The 22,402-nt window shown below is 38.1% G+C and overlaps 1 protein-coding gene across 26 annotated transcripts in view; it reads right to left on the reverse strand.

The window, feature by feature from the left end:
- Nucleotides 1-22,402, reverse strand: part of MECOM (MDS1 and EVI1 complex locus) — a 627,827-nt gene that overhangs the window by 321,782 nt on the left and 283,643 nt on the right. For 20 of the 26 annotated variants that reach the window (XM_086318680.1, XM_086318649.1, XM_086318689.1 and 17 more), the window contains exon 2: nt 3,807-4,144. In XM_086318680.1, coding sequence (XP_086174806.1) covers nt 3,807-4,144 — 338 coding nt within the window. Of the gene's footprint in view, nt 1-3,806; nt 4,145-14,257; nt 14,282-22,402 lie in introns of those variants that run through there. The other 6 variants (XM_086318358.1, XM_086318368.1, XM_086318348.1 and 3 more) reach the window with 3 other exon arrangements.

A 22,402-nucleotide genomic window follows, 5' to 3' on the forward strand; every position in this document is an offset into this window, starting at 1 on the left:
TCCAGGGCATCTTCCCAACCCAGGGATCGAACCCGGGTCTCCTGCCTTGCAGACAGACACTTTACCGTCTGAGCCACTAGGAAAGCCCATATTAGGGAAACTAGGCAAACAATTTGGATGCTGCACAATGCTTTATGTTTTTTAGTATGGATTAACTCAATGCTATGGTGAGGAAAAACTTAAGCAGTACTAAATTTTTAATAGGAGGATCAGGGATGATGACATGGAAGAAGAGAACTTGAGGAATGGATATAAACTTGCTAGGAAAAGGAAGGAAAAGGAGATTCCCAGGTATGGAGACCAGTGTGTGCAAAGAATGGAGGCTTTGAAAGAACAGAGGAACTATAAATCAGATAAGGTTGGTGTGGGAGACAGTAGAATCAAAGACGATCCATTTTTTGGCTTGAGCAGGTGGACAGACAGTAGTCCAATTTATTAAACAGGAAATGCATAGGGAGGGGAATTTTATAGGGAGAAAAGAGCAAGGGTAGTACTAGAGATAGGAATGGCTTGTTCAGTTTTGATAGGCTGGGATTCTCTCAAGGAAACATTTAGTACAGAATCTGATGGACAGTAGCACTGAATAACTGCTGGATGAATCTGGATTTCCTCCATTCATGTTTATTCTTTTTGGCCCAAGAGGTTATTCTCTCCTTCAATTCATCATTTTTAAAAATGAAACAGTATCAGAAAAAGAAGCCACACTGATTAATCACAACTATCTGTCCAACCAAACAGGAGGGAAATCAGCTACAGTTGAGGACAAATATGACATAAGACTGATTTAAAAGAGCACATGCGAGTAGGTCAGAAGCTTTGTGCAAGTGCCTTTGTTGATCATGATTAGATTTTGTATTAAGCAGGGTAAGATTAAAAAAAAAAAACAAAGAAAATACTAAAGTCAAGAACTCAACTGTTCCTCTGTGGATAACAATTTTGCCAAAATTACACCCAAAAAAAATTTTTTAAAGCCCTTGCTCTTGCTTGGTTCACAATACATCTAGAACAGACAATCCATACTCTCAAAAGCAAGGACAGGGCTTCCCTGATGGCTTAGCGGGTAAGAATCTGCCTGCCAATGCAGGAGACATGGATTCCAGCCCTGGTCGGAAAAGATCTCACATGCCATAAAGCAACTAAGCAACTAATTATTTTTACATTTCCTCTAAATGCAGAATTATCACCAGGTTCATCCCCAAATCCACAGGTATCCTGTTTAAAGAGGCACAGACCTGCATTTACCAACCCACAGCTACTGAGCCTGTGCTCTAGAGCCCACAGCCACAACTACTGAGCCCATGTTCCACAACTACTGAAGCCCATACACTCTAGAGTCTGTGCTCTGCAACAAGAGAGCCACCGCAGTGAGAAGCCCACTAGGGCACCACAATTGGACAGCAGTCCCACTCACCGCAATGAGAGAAAAGCCTGTGCAGCAACGAAGACCCAACACAGCCAAAAATAAATAAATAAAATTATTTTAAAAAAATAAATGCAAGGGAAACCATTAAAGTGGTGAAGAAAACCACCAAATTGACCATCAACTGAATTCTTGATGGACAGAGAGGAAATGGTGATGTGTAGCAAACAGTCAGAACTTGTTATAAAATTATCTTGAATTCCAAGCAACAAAATAAGTCAGTTATGACATAATGAAAATAATTATTTCTCAGGGTAAGCATTTGCCCATGTATGTGCTAAAGACATTTTATTCCAAGGAGAAAAAAATTAATTATTTTTACATTTCCTCTAAATGCAGAACTAGAATCAGGTTCATCCCCAAATCTACAGGTATCCTGTTTAAAGAGGCACAGACCTGCATTTACCAGCCCTGGAATTTACCAACTCTGCATTTACCAACCCTGCATTTACCAACTATCACCAGGTTCATCCCCAAATCCACAGGTCTCCTGTTTAAAGAGGCTGCTAAGTCACATCAGTCGTGTCCGACTCTGTGTGATCCCATAGACAGCAGCCCACCAGGCTCCCGTCCCTGGGATTCTCCAGGCAAGAACACTGGAGTGGGTTGCCATTTCCTTCTCCAATGCAAGAAAGTGAAAAGTGAAAGTGAAGTCGCTCAGTCGTGTGCGACTCTTCGAGACCCCATGGACTGTAGCCTACCAGGCTCCTTTGTCCATGGGATTTCCCAGGCAAGAGTACTGGAGTGGGTTGCCATTGCCTTCTCCGTTTAAAGAGGCACAGACCTGCATTTACCAACCCTGCATTTACCAACCCTGGAATTGCAAAATGATTTCATTATTAAGTCTTGTTTTATTCCAAGCCTTCTGGAAAATCTCCAGCAGTACTGCACTTGTTGTTTAACTCTAGAGATTTTGTAATAAAAGTTTAATGAGTTAATGAGTTACTTATTAGTGGAATGTTTATAGCCATTATTTTAAGGTGAACGATAATGACGTAGTTTGTACGCATTTGGTTTAAAACGTATTCAACTCACATATCAGTTAATGCTACAGTGATTTTTTAAAAATCTCTTATCAATAGACACGTCTAGAAGTAGTGTAGCTAAACCACTTCACCAGAGCTGTGGTCAAGAGCAAAACTAAGGAAGGATTTCTCACTTGTAATTATGTCAAATCTGGATCTTAACTTTTAGCATTTCAGAATTTGAATAAGAATTGTTTTTATTATGGCATTTTGAGCAGATTTCACAAGGGAACACAGATAAAGCAAAGGGACAAAATTTGAAATTAAGTCCTGAAGGCACTGCATATTTATTTCTATTTTAAAAGCTAACCAGATCATAAATATTAAGAGAACATACTAAAATAAATCTAGTTTATCCGACTTCTATCTAACTGAAACTGTAAAACCAAAGGTCAATCATATCTCCAAAAAACACTTTCTTGTCCATATAGAAATTACCTACAAGTTTTTCAGATATAGGTCAGCTATTCCAGAAAATATGATGCTGTAATATAACTACAAAAATTTTCAAATTATAAAAATAAGTGGGGAATATATATACATATACATATATATATATACACACACTAATTTTGTACAAAAATTATAAACTCAAGAGAATAACTAGTTTACCTGTCCTTATCAAAATAAAATTAATTTAGATTTTGTAATCAGAACATAACTTCCCTTTCTTACATATTTCCAGATGAGTTCTCTAAAAAAGAATGGCTGAAACTAGCAACTGATTTTCATATTGCTTTTTGCTGCCATGTTTATACATGAATTACTCATTAAATCAATCTGAATATAAATAACCATCACAAGATTCAATACAGTACACATATTCTGGAGACATGTATAATCAAATCAGGATGACCAAAAGAGGGGGAAAATATATTAGAATACAGAGCAAAATAAACATGTAAAATGAAAGTAAAACCAAATTAACACAAAGCTACAAGATGGAGAAAACAAATGTTTCCTCCAATCTTCCAAGCCCACTTGCCAAAAAAGTACAGACAAAATACAATAAACATGTCATACGACTATTCTGTTTGCTTATGCCACATACCTTAGGGATGGCCACCTTTAATGTTTCCAAATATTAATTTAAGAACTATATTTGTATCCTTTAATACATTTTCAAGACACTATCCTCTGACCATTCATTAGTTGGGTTCCTTTCTATCATGCCATACTTTCAAGCAATACTTTGTTTCTATAAAGCAGTGAAAATTGTAAGAGAGGTTCATCCTTAAAACTCCATTTGAAGATATTTTGCAACAAATGGAATTTGCTTATATTATGGACATTTTTAAAAGTAATCTCTTCCTTACACATCTTAATATGCATACATGTATTAACTCAAAAGACATTCTTACCTCCCATCCGTAAGTAGGGTCTTTCAGGTTTGACCTCTGCTCTCCCACATAAGGCCCAAACTTTTCACCCGCTTCGATTTTCCTTTTGCTCCATATTCCAAGGCCTGCTCCAGGCATATTTGACTCTCGAAGTTCAAACTCAGCAGGAATGGGGATATCATCAGGGATGTAGATGGGGGCTTTGTAAGGAGAGCCCTCCTTTGGAGTGAACGCTTCGCTGGATGTGGCTGGAGAGCATGGCTCTTGAATACTGAGGGACAGAGCACCAGCTACTCCATCTGCATCTGGCATTTCTTCCAAAGGAATTTCAGGGTAGCTGCCATATACACACTCATTATCTGTGAATAAATAAAAACTTCATAAATTTCTACTAATATAAAAGAGACAGAATTCCACATCCCAATATTCACTTTATAATGCTGTTGCTCTTTAAAAAAAAAAATAGGAAAGACCATTGTTAAAATATGCCTTCATTAAAACCTCTGTTATTCACAGATGAAGCGGGGGGAAGGGATTATTTCCTCTTTGGTTTATCTCTGTTGAATCCATAAATCAAATGAGCTAATCTTTGACTGTCAGTACTCTCATGGGCCAGCTCAATCTATTATCCAGCTGGGAAACAATCAGCAATTTAATTATTATTATGAATAAAGTAGAGATTAAGAGTAAACATATGTGTAACTACAACTCTGCAAACCATCCCAAATTGGGAGCTGATAGCATTATACAATGTCTTAGAAAGTTATATCGTGCAGAGGTATCTTGGACTAAATTGTAGTAGAGTCACAAGAGAGTCCAAAGGCTTCCATGAGCCACAAGACTTAAGTTCATATGGCAAGATTATTTATTGAAAGGTTAATTTATGTTTGTTCTTTCTCTGTTTTTCCTTTCCCATTTCAAACACACCATTGAGCCTGTGGTATTTCTTTGCCTCAGTAGCTTACGCAGCACAGAGAGTTAAAGTTATTTGATGCTAGTGCTTCCTCTGGACATTTATAAAAGCTAAAATCATTGAAGAAATTAGGTGAATTTCCCAGAGGGAACAAAGAGAAGATGGTGTCATGGAGTGTACCAAAAAAGAGAGTGAATTTCCTCCAGACTGAGAAAAGTAGAGATCAGAGAGACTCTCGGAGAAGGCAATGGCGCCCCACTCCAGTACTCTTGCCCGGAAAATCCCATGGACGGAGGAGCCTGGTAGGCTGCAGTCCATGGGGTTGCTAAGAGTCAGGCACGACTAAACGACTTCACTTTCACTTTTCACTTTCATGCATTGGAGAAGGAAATGGCAACCCACTCCAGTGTTCTTGCCTGGAGAATCCCAGGGACGGGGGAGCCTGGTGGGCTGCCGTCTACGGGGTCGCACAGAGTCGGACACGACTGAAGTGACTTAGCAGCAGAGAGACTCTGCATGGAGCAGAGGTCTTGCCTGGAGGAGATGACAAGACCATCTTTGAGGGGAGAGCGGAAGAGAGTAACTAGGAGTTTGCACCCTCAACCCTGGAGCTCCAAGGGCTCCCTGGAGCAGTACAGCCCCATGCTGAAGTAAATGACCACACCACATCAGCCTTAAGATCCTTCCGCATCTTTGGAATGGAGGAAGCATAAAGAATAATAACTAAGTATGCATTTCCCACCAGTTGAAGGGGATTTGTTACCTTAAAGAAAATAAACACATGTTTCCACTAGGATTACAGACTGAGAGTCATATCTAATTTGTTCAATTTGTAGATATTCAATGGGGGAACTAAGAAAAATGGCTTAAAATTACAAGACGACAGACTTCAATCAGAGCCATCCAAAGTTAAATGGGTCACCTAAAGTTCCCCAGCACGGGGTTCTAATATAGTCTAGATAGCCATGAATTAGGGTTGATATGGAGGAATTGTAGCTTTAGATTAATGACTAGACTAGATGACACTTTAGATCCCATCAACCTTACAGTTCTATGAATTATTAAAATCTTCAAAGATACTTTATTGGGCTAGAGGGTAGAATATCTGAGTTATACTCCCAATGCCTTCTTTGAGTCATTATGGAATTTAATTAACCATAACACCTATTAAAAATTGTCCATCAAGTATGACTCCTCTTAAAGTTTTGTGAAGTGCAAAGTGATTATACATGCAAAAGTATCTTTCTAATGAAGTGCTTGGTTCTTGAGTTAAATGAGATAATGCCATTTAAACTAAGCGTCAAATCAAGACCCAGCCTTATTTCAACGAGACATCTGATCTCAACATAACAAGCTCATTATCATTCAAGTTCAGCATATCCAAAATCTTGCATATTATCATCTACCTTCAAATCAAGTGTCCTCCCATTTCCCCATTTCTATTAAAAATAATATTTTCCCTCAAATTATCCATGTTCAAGGTTTTAAAATAACATGGATATTTTGTCTCCTTCATCCTCAATCTATTCAGTCATTAAATGCTGTCCATTCTTCTTGTAAGATTTTTACCTTCACCCCATTCTTTCAATCCATGTTTTCATTCCTGAATTTTTTAACAGTCCTCTAAATGGGTCTCTAGACCTCTAACATCTTTCCAGTCCTTTCACACTGAGCCTGTACAATGCTGCTGAATTTATCTTCCTGGTATATAAATTTCTCTATGCAGTAGCCTCCAGTAATTCCCAATGTCCACAAGTAAAATAGGCTTGGAACAGAATCTCTCTCATTCTGAAACCATTCTTTCTCTTTTAATCTCAATACTCCTCAGTAGGAGTCCCCAGGCCAGAATAAACTTATCTCTATCTTCTGTACATCATGAGAAACGCTGGACTGGAAGAAACACAAGCTGGACTCAAGATTGCCGGGAGAAATATCAATAACCTCAGATATGCAGATGACACCACCCTTATGGCAGAAAGTGAAGAGGAACTCAAAAGCCTCTTGATGAAAGTGAAAGTGGAGAGTGAAAAAGTTGGCTTAAAGTTCAACATTCAGAAAACGAAGATCATGGCATCCGGTCCTACCACTTCATGGGAAATAAATGGGGAAACAGTGGAAACAGTGTCAGACTTTATCTTTCTGGGCTCCAAAATCACTGCAGATGGTGACTGCAGCCATGAAATTAAAAGACGCTTACTCCTTGGAAGGAAAGTTATGACCAACCTAGATAGCATATTCAAAAGCAGAGACATTACTTTGCCAACAATGGTTCGTCTAGTCAAGGCTATGGTTTTTCCTGTGGTCATGTATGGATGTGAGAGTTGGACTGTGAAGAAGGCTGAGCACCAAAGAATTGATGCTTTTGAACTGTGGTGTTGGAGAAGACTCTTGAGAGTCCCTTGGACTGCAAGGAGATCCAACCAGTCCATTCTAAAGGAGATCAGCCCTGGGATTTCTTTGGAAGGAATGATGCTAAAGCTGAAACTCCAGTACTTTGGCCACCTCATGCGAAGAGTTGACTCATTGGAAAAGACTCTGATGTTGGGAGGGATTGGGGGCAGGAGGAGAAGGGGACGACAGAGGATGAGATGGCTGGATGGCATCACTGACTCGATGGACGTGAGTCTCAGTGAACTCTGGGAGTTGGTGATGGACAGGGAGGCCTGGCGTGCTGTGATTCATGGGGTCGCAAAGAGTCAGACACGACTGAGCGACTGATCTGATCTGATCTGATCTTCTGGGCTCAGTAAGCACTTCCTCTGTTTCTCTCTTCCCCTTTACCCATCCAACTTCTAGTCATTCTCTATGTCAACTCCCAACTTATCTCCTTGCCATCCCATTTAACATAAGTATTTCCCTTCTTTTGAGCTCTTACACAATTTCCTTCCTCAGTCTGATGATCAAATAATGCTGCATATTGCTATTTAGAGTTTAATAAGAATAACCTTTTATTCCAAACTAGGAAATAGACTCTTAAAGGGAAGCTTCAAAACTCATACTTCTTAGGAATTCTCCAAGTGATCTTCATAAAGATGCTTTAAAAATACTTGTTAAAGAGATAATTAACCTAACATATAATTTCATTGACTATTAAAACAAATCAATATTTTTCTATTAAATATTGGAAATTATTTTGATCCTGGAAAGCACCTTTAAACCCACAAAAATGGAACATTACAGATTAGAAACTTTACTCCAAATCCAACATTAAAATAAACAATTTTTATAATGCCCCAAAGAAATACTATCAGAGAAATATACTTCAGGGTTCCAACACCCTTGATAAAGTCTATTAATTTTATTCTTTAGGGAGATTTTGCACTTCAACCTAAGAGCCAAAAGTTCACCAACACTCTTTATACAGCTAAAAACATACAAAAACATCTCTCTAGAATGCTAACATTTAACTACTGCAAATGTAGTTAAAGATTCTTAAAGGGATTTATCATCCATTATGAAGATTTTGGTTTCTTCAAGAAGTGCTTAAAAACTGGAAGACATTGTGTAACCTATAGACTTATCCATTTAAGCAGCAGGAAACAAAAATGCATCCAAATGAATAGAACTATTTCCTCCAGTAATTATCCATTAATGGTCAGTAAAATCTCCCCTATTTCCTGAAAGGGTTAAACTAGTCATACTGTCAGTGCCATCAAAGTAATCCCAAACCTTAAAAAGGGATAGAGGGAAACTCATCTGGTCCCCCACCACCCCCCACCCCCGCCCCACAACCATTGCTGACCCCATGACCTTTGAGTTACCCACAAACTTTCCCAATGCATAATTTTTAAACTAGTGAGTTTGGATTTCAATTCCTGTGGAGACAAAATACACATACGTGCCTAGGCTGCTGCACAGAAGAATTTGAATTTAAAACCTGAATGCAGTTCTGCTTACAATAGCAAAATAATTCCAATTAAACTTAAAGAACAGCTTATATAGGTCAAGCAAATCCAGGAGAAAGACTTATGGTCCTATTCATCCACACACAGGCATTAAATGTATGTGCAAAGCCAGGCAATTTGTTTTCAAGCCACTGTTAATCCTGTATCATTGGAATTAAATATAAAAAGGGCTGTGATGACAAAAAATGGAAATACAAAACTGCTGAGTTTTATGTATCAAAACATGCAACAATATTTCAGTGTCATCTAGCATTAAGAAATTTTCAACAACATATGCAGTTTATCAACTAATGTCTCAAGGTACCTTACTCAAGAACTATCCAAAAAGCTGCTAAAACCTTTCATCTAAATGACAAACTACCTCAATTATCATATCTCCATTAAATGTGTGTTATTGAGGAAAAACTGGTAAATCTTCTTCCTGAGCTATAACTACAGTTAATTAAAGAATTGCTCAGATATCAGATTGACAGATTGGGCACATTTACAATAGGTAAGTATCAGGTAAGAAGTGCTATATACATCAGTGCTCCCATAAAGATAAATAACCCTTGTAATTTCTTGGATCTGAACTACCTGCTACTGGAATTTGCTTCTTGCATCCTTTAAGTGTGTCATTAACTGAAAAAGGACAGAAAGATAAGTTTATTGTTGGATTTGAGGCAAATGACTTGGGAAATGCTCTTGGAAATCAAATTCTTCAATTCAACTTTTAAGTGTTCTAATATCCCTGGAGACCAAGGCTCCATTTATATTGGATTATATTTATTTCTATGACTCTTGGAATAACTAACAAAAGGTTTCCACCTGAGGAGAGTTGCATTTTAAAAACATATCAGAATCTACAAAGATGAAATTGCAGAAATAATACTGATAATAATAACCTCCGCAGATGTATCTATATTCTCTCACAATCCAGGGAGAAAACTATAAATATTCAAAAATCAAGGTACAGTTTATACTGAATTTATATACTTTTTGCACCATCATAAAGTCAAAAAAAAAAAAAAAAAGAAGGATAATCTTCCATTTTGCAAATGTGCAACCTGATACCCACGGATGCTAACCAGTATATCCAAAGTCAGCTGAGACTAGAACCCAGCTGTTCAAATCCAGTCCTCTCTTTAACTCTTAGGCAACTTGCTTTTTTTTCTTTAAAGATATGTTTTAAGGTATGTTTGTTTTTTCAAAATTGTGGCCCTACTATGTGAATAGCTTGTTTTTTCACTTTTCTCACTTGATATTATGAACACTTCCTTATGGGTTTAAAAACATTAAACTACATTTTAATTGCTGCATTATATTCCATAATATAAACCCATAATAAATTAACTATTTCCATAGTATTTATTTATCTTGCTTCTAATTTTCTGATACCATAAATACCACTAAAATAAACATTTTTTCATATAAATATTTATGTTCACCCTATTTAGGTTATATTCCTAGAAGAAAGCTGAGTGAGTATTGACAAATTGCTTCTCAGAGCTGGATACCAATTTATACTCCAAGCCATCATACTGGTATTTATTATTATGTCTTGTTTTTAAAATGTATTAATACAACAGAAAAGACTGTATATCTATTGTTGCTTTAATTCACATCTCAGTGATTACTAAGACTAAATATTTTGTTATTCCCATTTCCCCTGTTGCAAATTACTCATTGTTTCTGTCCAGTTGAAACTGGGCTTTTATTGGTCTGTCTTACTAATGATAAAGAAATGAGCCCTTTGATATAGCTTTTTGCTACTATCCCCAGTAGATCACTTATCATTTGGTTTTTTAATGGAGCTTGTGTTGTACAAAATTTTTAACTTGTATGGAATGAAGTCTATTTTTCCTTTGTGATTTTTACATTTTTCTTAGAAAGTCCTTACCCATCCTAAGGAAAAAAAAAAAAAAAAGATTCTCTTGTATTTTCTTTGAGCTTCACAGTTGCTTTTCTACCAACCTTAGATTACCAATGATTTACTGCTGAGTGAAAAGCAGAGAAAAATGATTTCATTTATTTGAGCTCCTGTGAACGGCAGTCTAGGAAAAAAAAAATGCCATTTCACTCATAATTCTTTGGTTCTTATTTGCAAGGCTGGCCTAAAATGCCGTCTCTTTTGTGGGTTTTATATAACTCACCATTTGTTTCACTTGGCCCCTCTGCCTAGCTTAACTGCAAATCTTCTGGGCAGATGCCATTCAAAATCCAGAATTTCACCGTTAATAGCATTCAGTACCCGTCATAATACTTATCACTCAGCATTATCATTAGTGATACTAGCATAAATAATTTTCCACTCTTCTTCACGTAAGTCCATTGAGAGAAAATATTTAGCAACTAGAGTTTAAAGTTAACATTAAAAGCACATATACCTAGCTTGTCTCTGAAGTAAAAAAAAAATTTCCCTAGACATTAAACAAGGAACAAGTTCTATATATGCAGCCGTATACACTTAAGCGCATAATAGACACATCAGTGTGCGTTTGTAGTGTGCATGTGTGTAATAGCTCACTAATCTTAAAAATAGGCTGAGACAGAAACATGGTTTGAAATCTCAGGCAGACTGGTTGAGATCATAACTACATGAAACAACTGCCAGGAGGAGACCAGCAAGGGAATTGAACAGATTAGGTAACTCCGAAATTTAGACATTTCCCCCCATTATGTTCCTCATTGCAGTTTTGTAATAAAAACATGAGCAAACTTCAAAGGAAGCTCTGTAGTAAAGGTTAATTGCTACTAAAGAAGAGGGTGGGCCCGAGTGCTGGGACTTTGTGCCCAAGTGGCGAGCAGACAGGAAGGATTACACGTGGCTGCGAGCTGCGGATGCGTGCCCAGCTCCGCGAGCAAGGCAGGCGCTGCCAAACCTCAAGCCCCACCAGGGACCTCCTGGTAGGACGTGAGCGCATGAACACGAGTCCATGAGTCGGTGCCTGCTAATGGTGGGGCGGGGAGGGGAGGGGGAAGACATCAATTTCCTTCCAAAATTCAAACCGGACATGCTCTTCTTCCCTTGTTAGGACAATTCCAGAGCGGTGACCCAGGCCTGTTGGCGAGGAAGCGGAGGACCTGGGAGCCAGCTCTTCTGCACCAGCGACGCAACCAATCACCACGCGCTGGGCTTGGGGAAAGGGTGGAGCCCAAGTCATGCCAGACGCACAAACAGAACAAAGAAGGAGGCTGTGCACTGGCCCGCAGAATAGTCTGTGAGAATGGCCCCAAGATAATGAAATTTAAGATCCCAACGAAAGGAAGAAAGGAAACTAGTAAAAGTGAGGGAAACGAATTTCCAGAAAACTGACTTAAACTAGCTTTGAAGGACCGTAGTAAGGGTCAGAGGCACAGGCTGGGAAAATCGAAGCATCTCATAGGCTTCCCAGGTGGCGCTATTGGTAAAGATCCTGGTAAGAGAAGGTGGGTTGGATCCCTGGGGTCAGGAGGATCTCCTGGAGGCGGGAATGGCAACCCACTCCAGTATGCTTGCCTGGAGAATCCCATGGACAGAGGAGCCAGACAGGCTACAGTCCATAGGGTCTTAAAGAGTCAGACATGACTGAAGCGACTTCGCAAGCACGAATAGGATGGAGGCTGCTGACGGAACTGGTCTTTAGAATGTGCTGCCTCCAGAGAGGAGTCACAAGTAGACATCGCGGAATCTGTTAACACTGGACTGCATTTGAAGAATCCGTGTCTCCAGAGAGCACTACTTATTGTGAAATAATGTATCAACATCGCTTGGCACATGGAATTTTTTTTAATGACCTTCTAACTTCCTTGCACCTTTAGTATTTGCTACTTCCTTGTACCAGAGTATTCCATTTCTTCCTTGTGGAATTTTTTCCTCCAGTGTTTTCTAAAAATATTTTACGTATGTGCTGTCAAAAAGACCCTAAAAGTATGAAAGAGTGTTGGGAGGCAAGCAAGGAAGATGGCAAAAAATACCACAGGGGTTGAAAGTAAAGGACCAAATCCGTGAACAAACATTTGTCTTCTTCATAGGATTGTGGCATACCTCTCATTTATCCTGGGGTTTTAACTCTGGTTAAGCGTTTCTCCACTCTTCTTGAAATTTCACAGACATTTCACTAAACAAGTATGTTTTGTGAATTAAACTGGTAGCTTCTAAAGCTCTTATGAAATGAGTTTGACCACTTCTAAAAGTTCCTCATCAGAGATGGAACTAAGCTTTTTAAAACGGGTTATGGAAAGAAATTGCCAGAAAATTCACAGTTGAGGTACCAATAAAGAAACCCTCTGGTATCTACTTACAGATCTAAAACAGCTAAAATAAAGACATTAAAAGCTGTATGGGTACTACTCCAAGGAAAAACACGACCTGGTTAATGTTTGGCTCATTCTGTTGTTAAGGGAGACAGGATCGCCAATACCCACTGGAATGACTAGGTAAGAACAGACTTATCACACATCAGATATGGTTTCTCTTACGTTATAACTTTGTGCAGTGACTCCCTTATAGTAAGACAAATTTTTAAGAGTCTTTAGGCAACCTTTGACCTGATGGCTTTTCTCCTAAGCTTTTTATATCCCCAAAGTGATTTTCCTTCAGATTCATTTAGAGTAAAATAGAAATGCCCTGAAATTATGTTGCAGCAGACTGGGTGGTTGCTCTCAGGCAGTCCGAAATGACCAGAGTACAGCCTTTCAGTATTCAAGCCGTATCTACAGTAATTATTTGCCAGCATATCTAAAAGAAGGCAGGCATTTCCTGTTGCACACAAATGGGACACTCTTATCTAAATTACTGTTTAAACAGGTATTTAAGAAAAGACTATCACAGGCAGGAATTTACTGATGACGGAACACATTAGTTTAGGGCTGGACACATTAGTTGAGGACTCACCATTGTCAGGAAAGGAAGCGTATCAGCATCAGGAAGGTATAGGGAATATTTTATAACTCCTGTATGGGTCAAGTTGGCAGTTGTAAACTATGCCATTTGCACTCAGGAAAAGCAGGAGTGGTGCATGCCCAGATGTGGAGGTCTGGATTCAGCAATATGTCTTCCCTGCCCAGAGCAACCTTAAGAGCTTGAGAGTCGTAGCTTTTGAGGGGTCTCTGACTCCCCTTCCATAAAATAAGCACATTGGACAAGTTCAGCCCCAGGTCCATTCCACTCAAGCAGTCCCATTTCTACATAATGAAAACCAAAGAATGGTCCAAGTTTGGTGTACCAGAAGCTTATAAAATATATTTCCTGGTCTCTCCACTTCGGTCTCTCCCAACATGTAACCTAGGAGAGCCTATACTCTGGCTGCCCAACTTTGTTCTAACCAGTGAAACTGGAATTTATTCCCAGTAGAGGCTTATAAAACTGGGTTGTTATTCTCACATTAAGTAGACTGCCCTCTGGTGAGGACTGTGGTTTATGTGTGGGCAGAAAGTGTGGTTTACTACCTCTAATTTGTTTATGTTGTTGATGGTGGTTTCAGAAGAAAGCTACAGCCCTTCACATGCTAAAGAGTGACCTGATTTACTTCCTTTAAAAAAAGAAAAAAAGTGTTGGAGTGGGGGAGGGGAGCATGAGAGTGCATTAATGTGCCATTGCTAACAGAGGAGCAACTGGGATCTCTTTGACCACAGCTCTGCTTCATTCAGTTCTGCATGTGAAATGAGAGCCCCAACTTGTTTATTATAATTACCTAAGTGTGGCTTGGTGGCTTTTGGCAGAGATCCTTCTTGCCTCCGAAGGAGAGACCAAAACTCAGGAGCTACAAGTTAAAGGAAGAAGAGGAGAATGTATTTTGAAGCAAGGAGACCAAATTCTAATATAAACTGGCTGAAAATATTCAAAACAACCCCTGCAAAGATGAAGATCAAAAAGTAAATGAGATTGCCCTCCACTTTCTACCATACAATAAACAAAGATAGGTGTACAGGAGAATTGAATAAACAGTGGAAATGTAAGTTCAAATTCATTCTCACAGCTAACTTGATGCAGAACCTTCCCTGTTGCTACAAAACAGAAGAGCTTTCTTATATCCAGGAATCCTACATAAAGAAAAGAAAATAATTATGCTTGTCTGGCAGAAGAGGGAGTTGTAGCAGTGGCTTGCCGATAAAAAGGAATGTGAACAAGCAATAGAAGCCTAACTTAACCACACTCTGAGTTTGATAAAGAGCAGAGAGTACCCCAAAATTAAATGTAGTTGGTTTCAAAATTAGGCTTTATATGATCCTTGTTCTCACAAGGCTTGGTAACAAAAACAAGAATGACTTCTGAGCTTAAAGTGATTCTGTGGGGAAAGTTCCTTGATTCAGCTGATTTCAGCATGGATTCTGGTCCCACGGCAAATACAGCATCTTCGGTGTAAAATAAGTTTAGATGGTTCCAAGAAGTGCAATTTTCTGCCCCCATTTCAAACTCTAAAGGCCCCTATATTGAGTTTCCCAACACTACATCATATTAAATGTAAAATCATTCAAAACCGTGGGGATGCATGGAATGTCATTGAAAAAACGTGAAGGTTTGTTTTTTTTTTAATTTGAGAAAACATTATACACGTTAATAAAAAAATGTTTTCAGGGAAAATATGAACAGATGTGTCATGCATACGTGTATACATACACTAAATAGCACTTATGATTTGAGAGGGGTAATTTCAACATTGTTAAGTGGTAACACAAGCTAGGTATTTAAGGGAATGATATAATATGACAACTTCATAGACTACCAAGCTATGTATGATCTCTGGAAATTGTCATTGTCAACATGTACAACAACTAGTAGCATTAGGTGGTCTGTACAGTATCCTTCATGTCTAATTGAGTCACACAGTCTAAGACACTTGACGGGCACCAGGCACTGCCTCCTAATGAGAACTGACTTTTAAAGAAAGGCATTCAGGACCTCTTCTATATAAATTACTATCATTTGCAGCAAGAGAGGATTATAAATGTTTGTTGGCAAAAACTAAATTTATTTACAAACTGGGTCTAATTTATTTATGGCTCCAGTACAATCGGCTTTTGTTGAAATATTTATGTTATCTGTCCTTCTGCCTCACTAAACTCTACCACAATCATAAACACTGTTGAAAAATTATTTGCAGTTAGCAGGATTTAAACTACCCATTATATCACCAGCTAGTGCCAGTAAACTTTTGCACTGGTTGATAAAGTTTCCTCTGTGGAATAAATATACATTTGACTTTCAAAATCTTTGGTGGGCTCCAAACTATGAGAGTGAAGGATTAAACAGATGTCCCAGACTTTACCAGTTGTGTGCGACTGCTTCAATTGCACATTCCAATTGAAATTTTGTGATAGACTACAAAAGTGCCCAGATTAAAACTCTTTTCTAGCATAAGGAGAGGACTTAGATAATTGAAGTGTAGGGGTGATATTCTTTGCCCAAGATGCTGCTTCTCAGACTTTAGTCATTTACCCATTCCAAAACAATGATTTGACACCATGCTGTACCTAGGACTGTGCAAGTTGCTATGGCTACATATAGATTTGAATAAGATCAAATTTCTGCCCTCAAGAAACCTAGAGTTGAGTAATAAAGACAAAGATGGCAACAGGTATATGATTACGTGGTAAAATAAGATCTAAAAGGAAGTTATGAAGAGTGATGACTGTTTAAGAGTTGAATAAAAGTAACTATTTCTGGGTCAATCTACAGAAGTCGGTGAACTGGGTGAAGGGAGTCTAAAGGTACAAATTTCTGGTTATAAAATAAATAAATCATGGTGATGTAATGTACAGCATGGTGACTAGTTAATAATAGCATAGTTAATAATGTGTGTGTTAGCCGCTCAGTCATGTTTAACTCTTTGCAACCCCATGGACTTTAGCCTGCCAGGCTTCTCTGTCCGTGAAATTCTCCAGGCAAAAATACTGGAATGGGTTACCATTCCCTTCTCCAGGGGATCTTCCTGACCCAGGAATCAAACCTGGGTCTCCTGTACTGCAGGCAGATTCTTTACCATCTGAGCCACCAGGGAAGCCCTATTACTATATTTCATTCTTGAAAGTTGCTAAGAGTAAATCTTAAAAGTCCTCATTACAAAAAAAAAATTATAATTATATGGTGACAATGTTAACTAGACTTATTGTGATGATTATTTTGCAATACACGTAAACATCAAATAAGTACACCTGAAAATAATATAATAGTGCTAGTCGCTCGTCCTGTCCAACTCTTTGTGACCCCATGGACTGTGGCCCGCCAGGCTCCTCTGTCCATGGGATTCTCCAGGCAAGTTACTGGAGTGGACTGCCATTCCCTTCTCCAGCTAATATAATGTTATATGACAATTAAACCTCAATTTAAAAATGTAACAAGAATAAACCTCTTATTTCCATTCTCGGTGGAAATGCAGTTGTCATTTACAGGCATTTCTGAGGTGCACCAAGTTCTTCATAGTAATGTAAGTTTCAAAAAGAAAGGCATGATTTACTGTCACACCTTCTAAATAACTCATAAAATGATGAAACCAACAGGTTCTAAAACAGCCTTGCCCACATTTTCATTACAAAATAAGCCAAGAGAAAACCACATGGAGAAGTGGATGGTTTCCCTGTCAGTAACTAGTAAAAAATGTACTTCTGCTTGGTCTACTTCACTGAAAAATAAGACTAAAAGTTCTCCTGTAAACCAGGTGGGACTGCTGTGAGCCAGTAAAACTCCCACCAGCCTATAAATGGCCCAAACCACAACATTATCTTCCAGTTTGAATTGAAAGTTGTGCCAAACAGACCAGAGAGAGTTCTGGCTGACCTCAGAACAGTACTGTATACAGAGGGATGACTGGCCAGATCACTCTGAAACCTCCAATCTAAAGCAATGTTTGTCAGAGAAAATGGCAGGACTAGATATTCTGGTGTCCCACACCACTCAACTGATGATGGTCCTTTCCCAAATAATATCCATATATGCCTATGATGGTCAAAGAAACTTAAACAAAAGCAAAAGTAGAAAAATAAATTTTGAGAGCTGCATTTATATGGTAAAAAAAAATCCCCCAAAGAATCTATTTATTCATCAAGGTGCTTCACAAATAAAAGAACACCAAAAACCAAATATTTGTAACTTCGTATTTTATAGTGTGTATGTATATATATATATACATATATATATATATAAAATACTGTGCTGCCTATTTATATCAAAATTATATAAAATTATTCTTACTTAGATCTAGGTATTAATATTATTCTCCTGAATAAGCAAAATTTAGTGATTTGTTTTATGCTTCTGTTGATCATTTTATGGATTTAGTCCAATGAATCTTCTTTAACAAACTGCTTTTAAATAGGTTATAGCTATTGAGTATAGCTAAGTTAATATTTGAGCTATTAAATACAGTTAAGCTAAATAAAATCTTTTGGCATCATGTTGCTTAGTTGATGAAATAATTGGTTGAAATATCCATTTTTTCATAGCGTTGTAGAATCTCATAGCTGAATAAGCCAGAAAATTATCAGTTTACTCATCTAAACATTCAATATGCTTCCCGAGTCAAATATTTTGTGGATCAGCCCATGTAAACCTACATAAACTATGACTGCTTGAGAGGAAAAGTTGGAAAAGTTTTCATTCTGTCAGAAGTATATGATGTTAAGAAAATCCGTTGAGGGGCAGGAGAGATTCCTGAAACATAAGAAATAATTATACAATAACTTAACAAGCCGTGTGCTGTTTTTATTTGTGTTGCTTTTGTTGCTATTGTTGTTATATTACTATATATACTCCATTCAACTTTTTAATGCTCATCACCACTATTAAGTCTTACAAACTATGATCCAACATGTACCACAAACTGTTAATCATTTAGTCAATAAGACTTTTATATGCAAAGCACCGTGGGGGCATCACAAAAAAGAATAAAGTTAAATTGCTGATTTTAAAGAACTTACAATCTAGTCAGAGAGATAAGATAAATGACCAGGAAGAATTAACTTGTATAATATAAAGCTGCATTGAATAGAGTCAAATGTATGGTACAGAAAACCAGAACTACAATAATCAACATATAAAAGTGATTTTCCTCTTTGTTAAGAGAAAACTGAAGTGGAAGATGGCTATAAACATTCCACCTGTGATGAAGACAGATAATTGAGAGGATTGTGAAACAGAACGTTATAGACTGTGGCTGAGCCTTGGAGAGGTAATGACTTTTAATTGGATTGAGTTTATCATATTTGCAGAGGTACAGCAGACACAGAAGAAAGGATTAGAGTGATTTCCACTTTCCATTATTTGGCATAATGAGAAAACAGAGGGTGGTCCACATCTCTCATACATATTATGAGCCACAGGAGATGCTTAGCATGTCAGTTTTTGGTAGCATTGAGCTCTCCCAAATAAACACATTTATTTGGACATAGTTAAGTCAAAATAAGTCACCTGGGAAAAAAAAGGTTACAGGTCACTAATTTGCATAGTGCAAAGGATTTATGAGTTTTTAAATTAACCCTCCTAAATCTCTACACCATTTCAAACAATAGGGTATATCTGCACTTTTTCTTCAAAGTTTAGCTGGCTTAAAAAGTCAAATGAAAATACTTAGCTAAAGAAAATCCAGATGAGCAGACTTACTTTCTTCTAGATGGAAAAGAGGTGCATTGTAAATTCTCCCAAAACAGCATTATTTACATTAAGTCAAAACACATAAAAAATTAAGAAAAAACTTGCATAAACATGTGGTAAGTCATAGGAGGGTCAGGCAATTGGCAGACCCCGAATTCAAGTGTGCCCGAGTAGCAAAGGCTATGAAAGCACATGCCTGTATGCATGCTCAGTCACTCAGTCGTGTCCAACTCTTTGCGACCCCATGGACTGTAGCTCGCCAGGCTCCTCTGTCCATGGCAAGAATACTGGAGTGGGTTACCATTTCCTCCTCCAGGGATCTTCCTGACCCAGGAATCAAACCCACATCTCTTATGTCTCTTGCATTGGCAAGCGGATTCTTTACCACTGCACCACCTATGAAAGCACACCACCACCAAAATCCCTTTTGACTATAAGGTGATGAAGACAGGGAGCATGGTATCTTATTTACTGCAGAAATCCTCCCACCAAAGTCATGGGATTAATTTATCTCTTTCCCTATCTCTTGGGTAGGACAGTTCAATTCCTCCCACAAATATCCATTCCAACACTTCAAAAAGAACCTGTGCCTTGAAAGATAAAAGAATATAATAAAAGAACACGAATAATCTTCTTGTTCTTCCATTACTATGGTGTCATTGGTGAACATCCAGAAACAGCTCTTACGTCTCAGCTGGTGAACGAAGATGGAGACAAGTACTCTCAGGCTGTACATACATCACACTACCCTGATAACATTCCCAGGACTTTTAAGAAGTCCAGCAGTAGGAACACAAGCAAACCCAGCCAGAGTTCTCTCAAAGTTCTACTGTGCAAAAGTGAGCAGTAACCAGGATTCCTTTGGGGTAGAAAATGGAACAGTCATGTGCAGTTGATTCTGTACTCTTACCAGATCATGCCTCTAAACATAGATGAATATTAATTGACATATTTACTGCAACATAAAGCAGTTGCTAACCTAACATTCCAGCCTTTGTTCCAAATCTCGTATCATTTTCTTCCAGGCTGTTGACTTTGGAGTGGCTGTGTAAGCCTAGTGGACTGCTAGCAAAGAGTGATCAATCAACACTTTGAAAGCCTCTGGTTCATCCCAGTACCTGGAAGCTGCTTTGATAAACAGTATTCTTGGGACTGTGTAAAATACATGTGAGAACATGGCAGGTTTTTGTTCTTATTTTTTATTTATATTTAAAGAAAACCTTTGTGTACAACATATCCCTAAGAGTATTTTGTCCCAAGCTCAAGTCACTAAAGCTCTAAGTACCCTCACATCAATGTTTTCTCTGTGGATTTAACAATGGCCTCCAATTTACCCACATTTGGGGGCACATTAAAAATTTTTTAAAATATAAAAATTCCCTGTATTCCATTTTAAAACCTGGATAGAGGGACTGAAGAACATGGAATACAGTTGCTTTCCTGCATTAGTATATGCTACTAAAGGTGTATCCTTCTCCCAAGAAAGTTTTATTCTGGGTCATCAACATGAACACTCATTCTAGAGCTCATCAATTTTTTTCTTACAAATTGGTCACAGCTTTCTGGAGACCTTGGAAAATTCTTTCATGAATGGTCATAACCAATTTTCCCATCTTATGCCTTTAACACATTTTATAGTCTAGTCACAATTGTCTATCAAGGGTTCACTAAAATCCTGTCGAATTTGGTTTCTCTGCATTGGATTCCCTGACAACCTTCTATTCTCGAATACGCTTCCCTCATTCTCCATCACACTGCTCCCTAGTGGAGGGCACTCCTGTTCTAAGAGCAAGCAGTGAGCAAAATCAGCAATGCCCCTGATCTCAAGAACCTTATAATCTGGTAGGTAGAGGGAGAAAAGGCTTCCCTGGTGGCTCAGAGGGTAAAGGATTCACCTACAATGCAGGAGAGCTGGGTTTGATCCCTGGGTAGGGAAGATCCCCTGGAGAAGGGAATGGCAACCCACTCCAGTATTCCTGCTTGGAGAATTCCATGGACAGAAGAGCCTGGTGGGCTATAGTCCATGGGTCACACAGAGTCAGACATGACTGAGCAACTAACGGAGGGAGAAAGGAACTTAAACGCACAGATGGAAAATATGAAAGAGTCTTAGCTGCTGAGGAGAAAATGAAACAAATGTTGGGGGGTAGGTGACTATTTTAGGTAGAGAGAGCTTCAAGGAGGAGGCAGCATTTAAGATTTATATATTGAACTCTCTCAGATCCAGTTTAGATGTTGTCTTATCTGCTAAGGGTTTCCAATCTACATATCCATCATCTCACCAACCACAGTAAGCATCTTCATTTTTGGTTCTCAGAGTATATAAAATGTACCTCAGTATGTATTATTCTCTCATTTACCCTGGTATTATTATAATTAGTTTTCTTTCATGTCTATTTCCCCATATTGATTTTCAGCTACTTGAAGGCAAGGGCTACATCTAAATTATCTTTATACCTTCCTCCAGTTCCATGAATATAGTCAATGCTCAGATTCAAATTGAACCAACTTTAGAAAATGGTAATTATGAGGAGTTTCATTTTTAAAAGCTGTACTTTGTAGCTCCCCTAGCTCTGAATCTTAAGCAGATTTTTAAAAGAAGCTATTATCCACAAAAGTCATTGCCACCACAGAAAAAGAGATGTTTTTAGAGGATTTCTAAACTATTGACCGTTCACAATACTTGCTCATCAAATGATAATTGCCAAGTACTCTTCTAGAGGAGATTAAAGTTTGGAAACAATGATCTTTTCCAACAAATTTCAGGCAGTTGATCCAAAAAGGGAATTCTCGAGCTTTCTGTTTGAAAATATCCGAAGTTAAGAATTCCCTAGTTGAAAAGAATCAGAAAGAGATTTTTGGTTAATAAGCTAGAGCATTGGGCTGACCTTTACAGAGCACAAGCAGGATTTCACAACAGCCAGTGAAAGTACGCACAGTTTGAAAATTCTACCGGAAAGTTTTGTTTCTCTGTTTTTTAAATAAACTGTTGACTCTTGTTCTAAGCTTAAAGAGTGTGCTAAATAGAGTCTTCTATTCTTTAAGTGACACCTTTAAAAAGTAAAGAAATTGCTCAAATATAAGAATTAATAGCACAAAATTTAAAATGCCCTTTTCTGAAGAATCCAAGTATTCTTACTTGTAGGATCTGATTCTGAAATTCCAACTTAATAAATGAGCCCCCAACCCCCTACCCTAAAAAGGAATGCCTCCTTTTTAGGGTAGTTTAGAAGGAAGTTTAGACTGAGGT

Source organism: Bos grunniens, chromosome 1, assembly GCF_055505025.1.
Source record: "Bos grunniens cultivar Pamir isolate PY7600 chromosome 1, Bosgru_T2T1.0, whole genome shotgun sequence".
NCBI classification, from domain to species: Eukaryota; Metazoa; Chordata; class Mammalia; order Artiodactyla; family Bovidae; genus Bos; species Bos grunniens.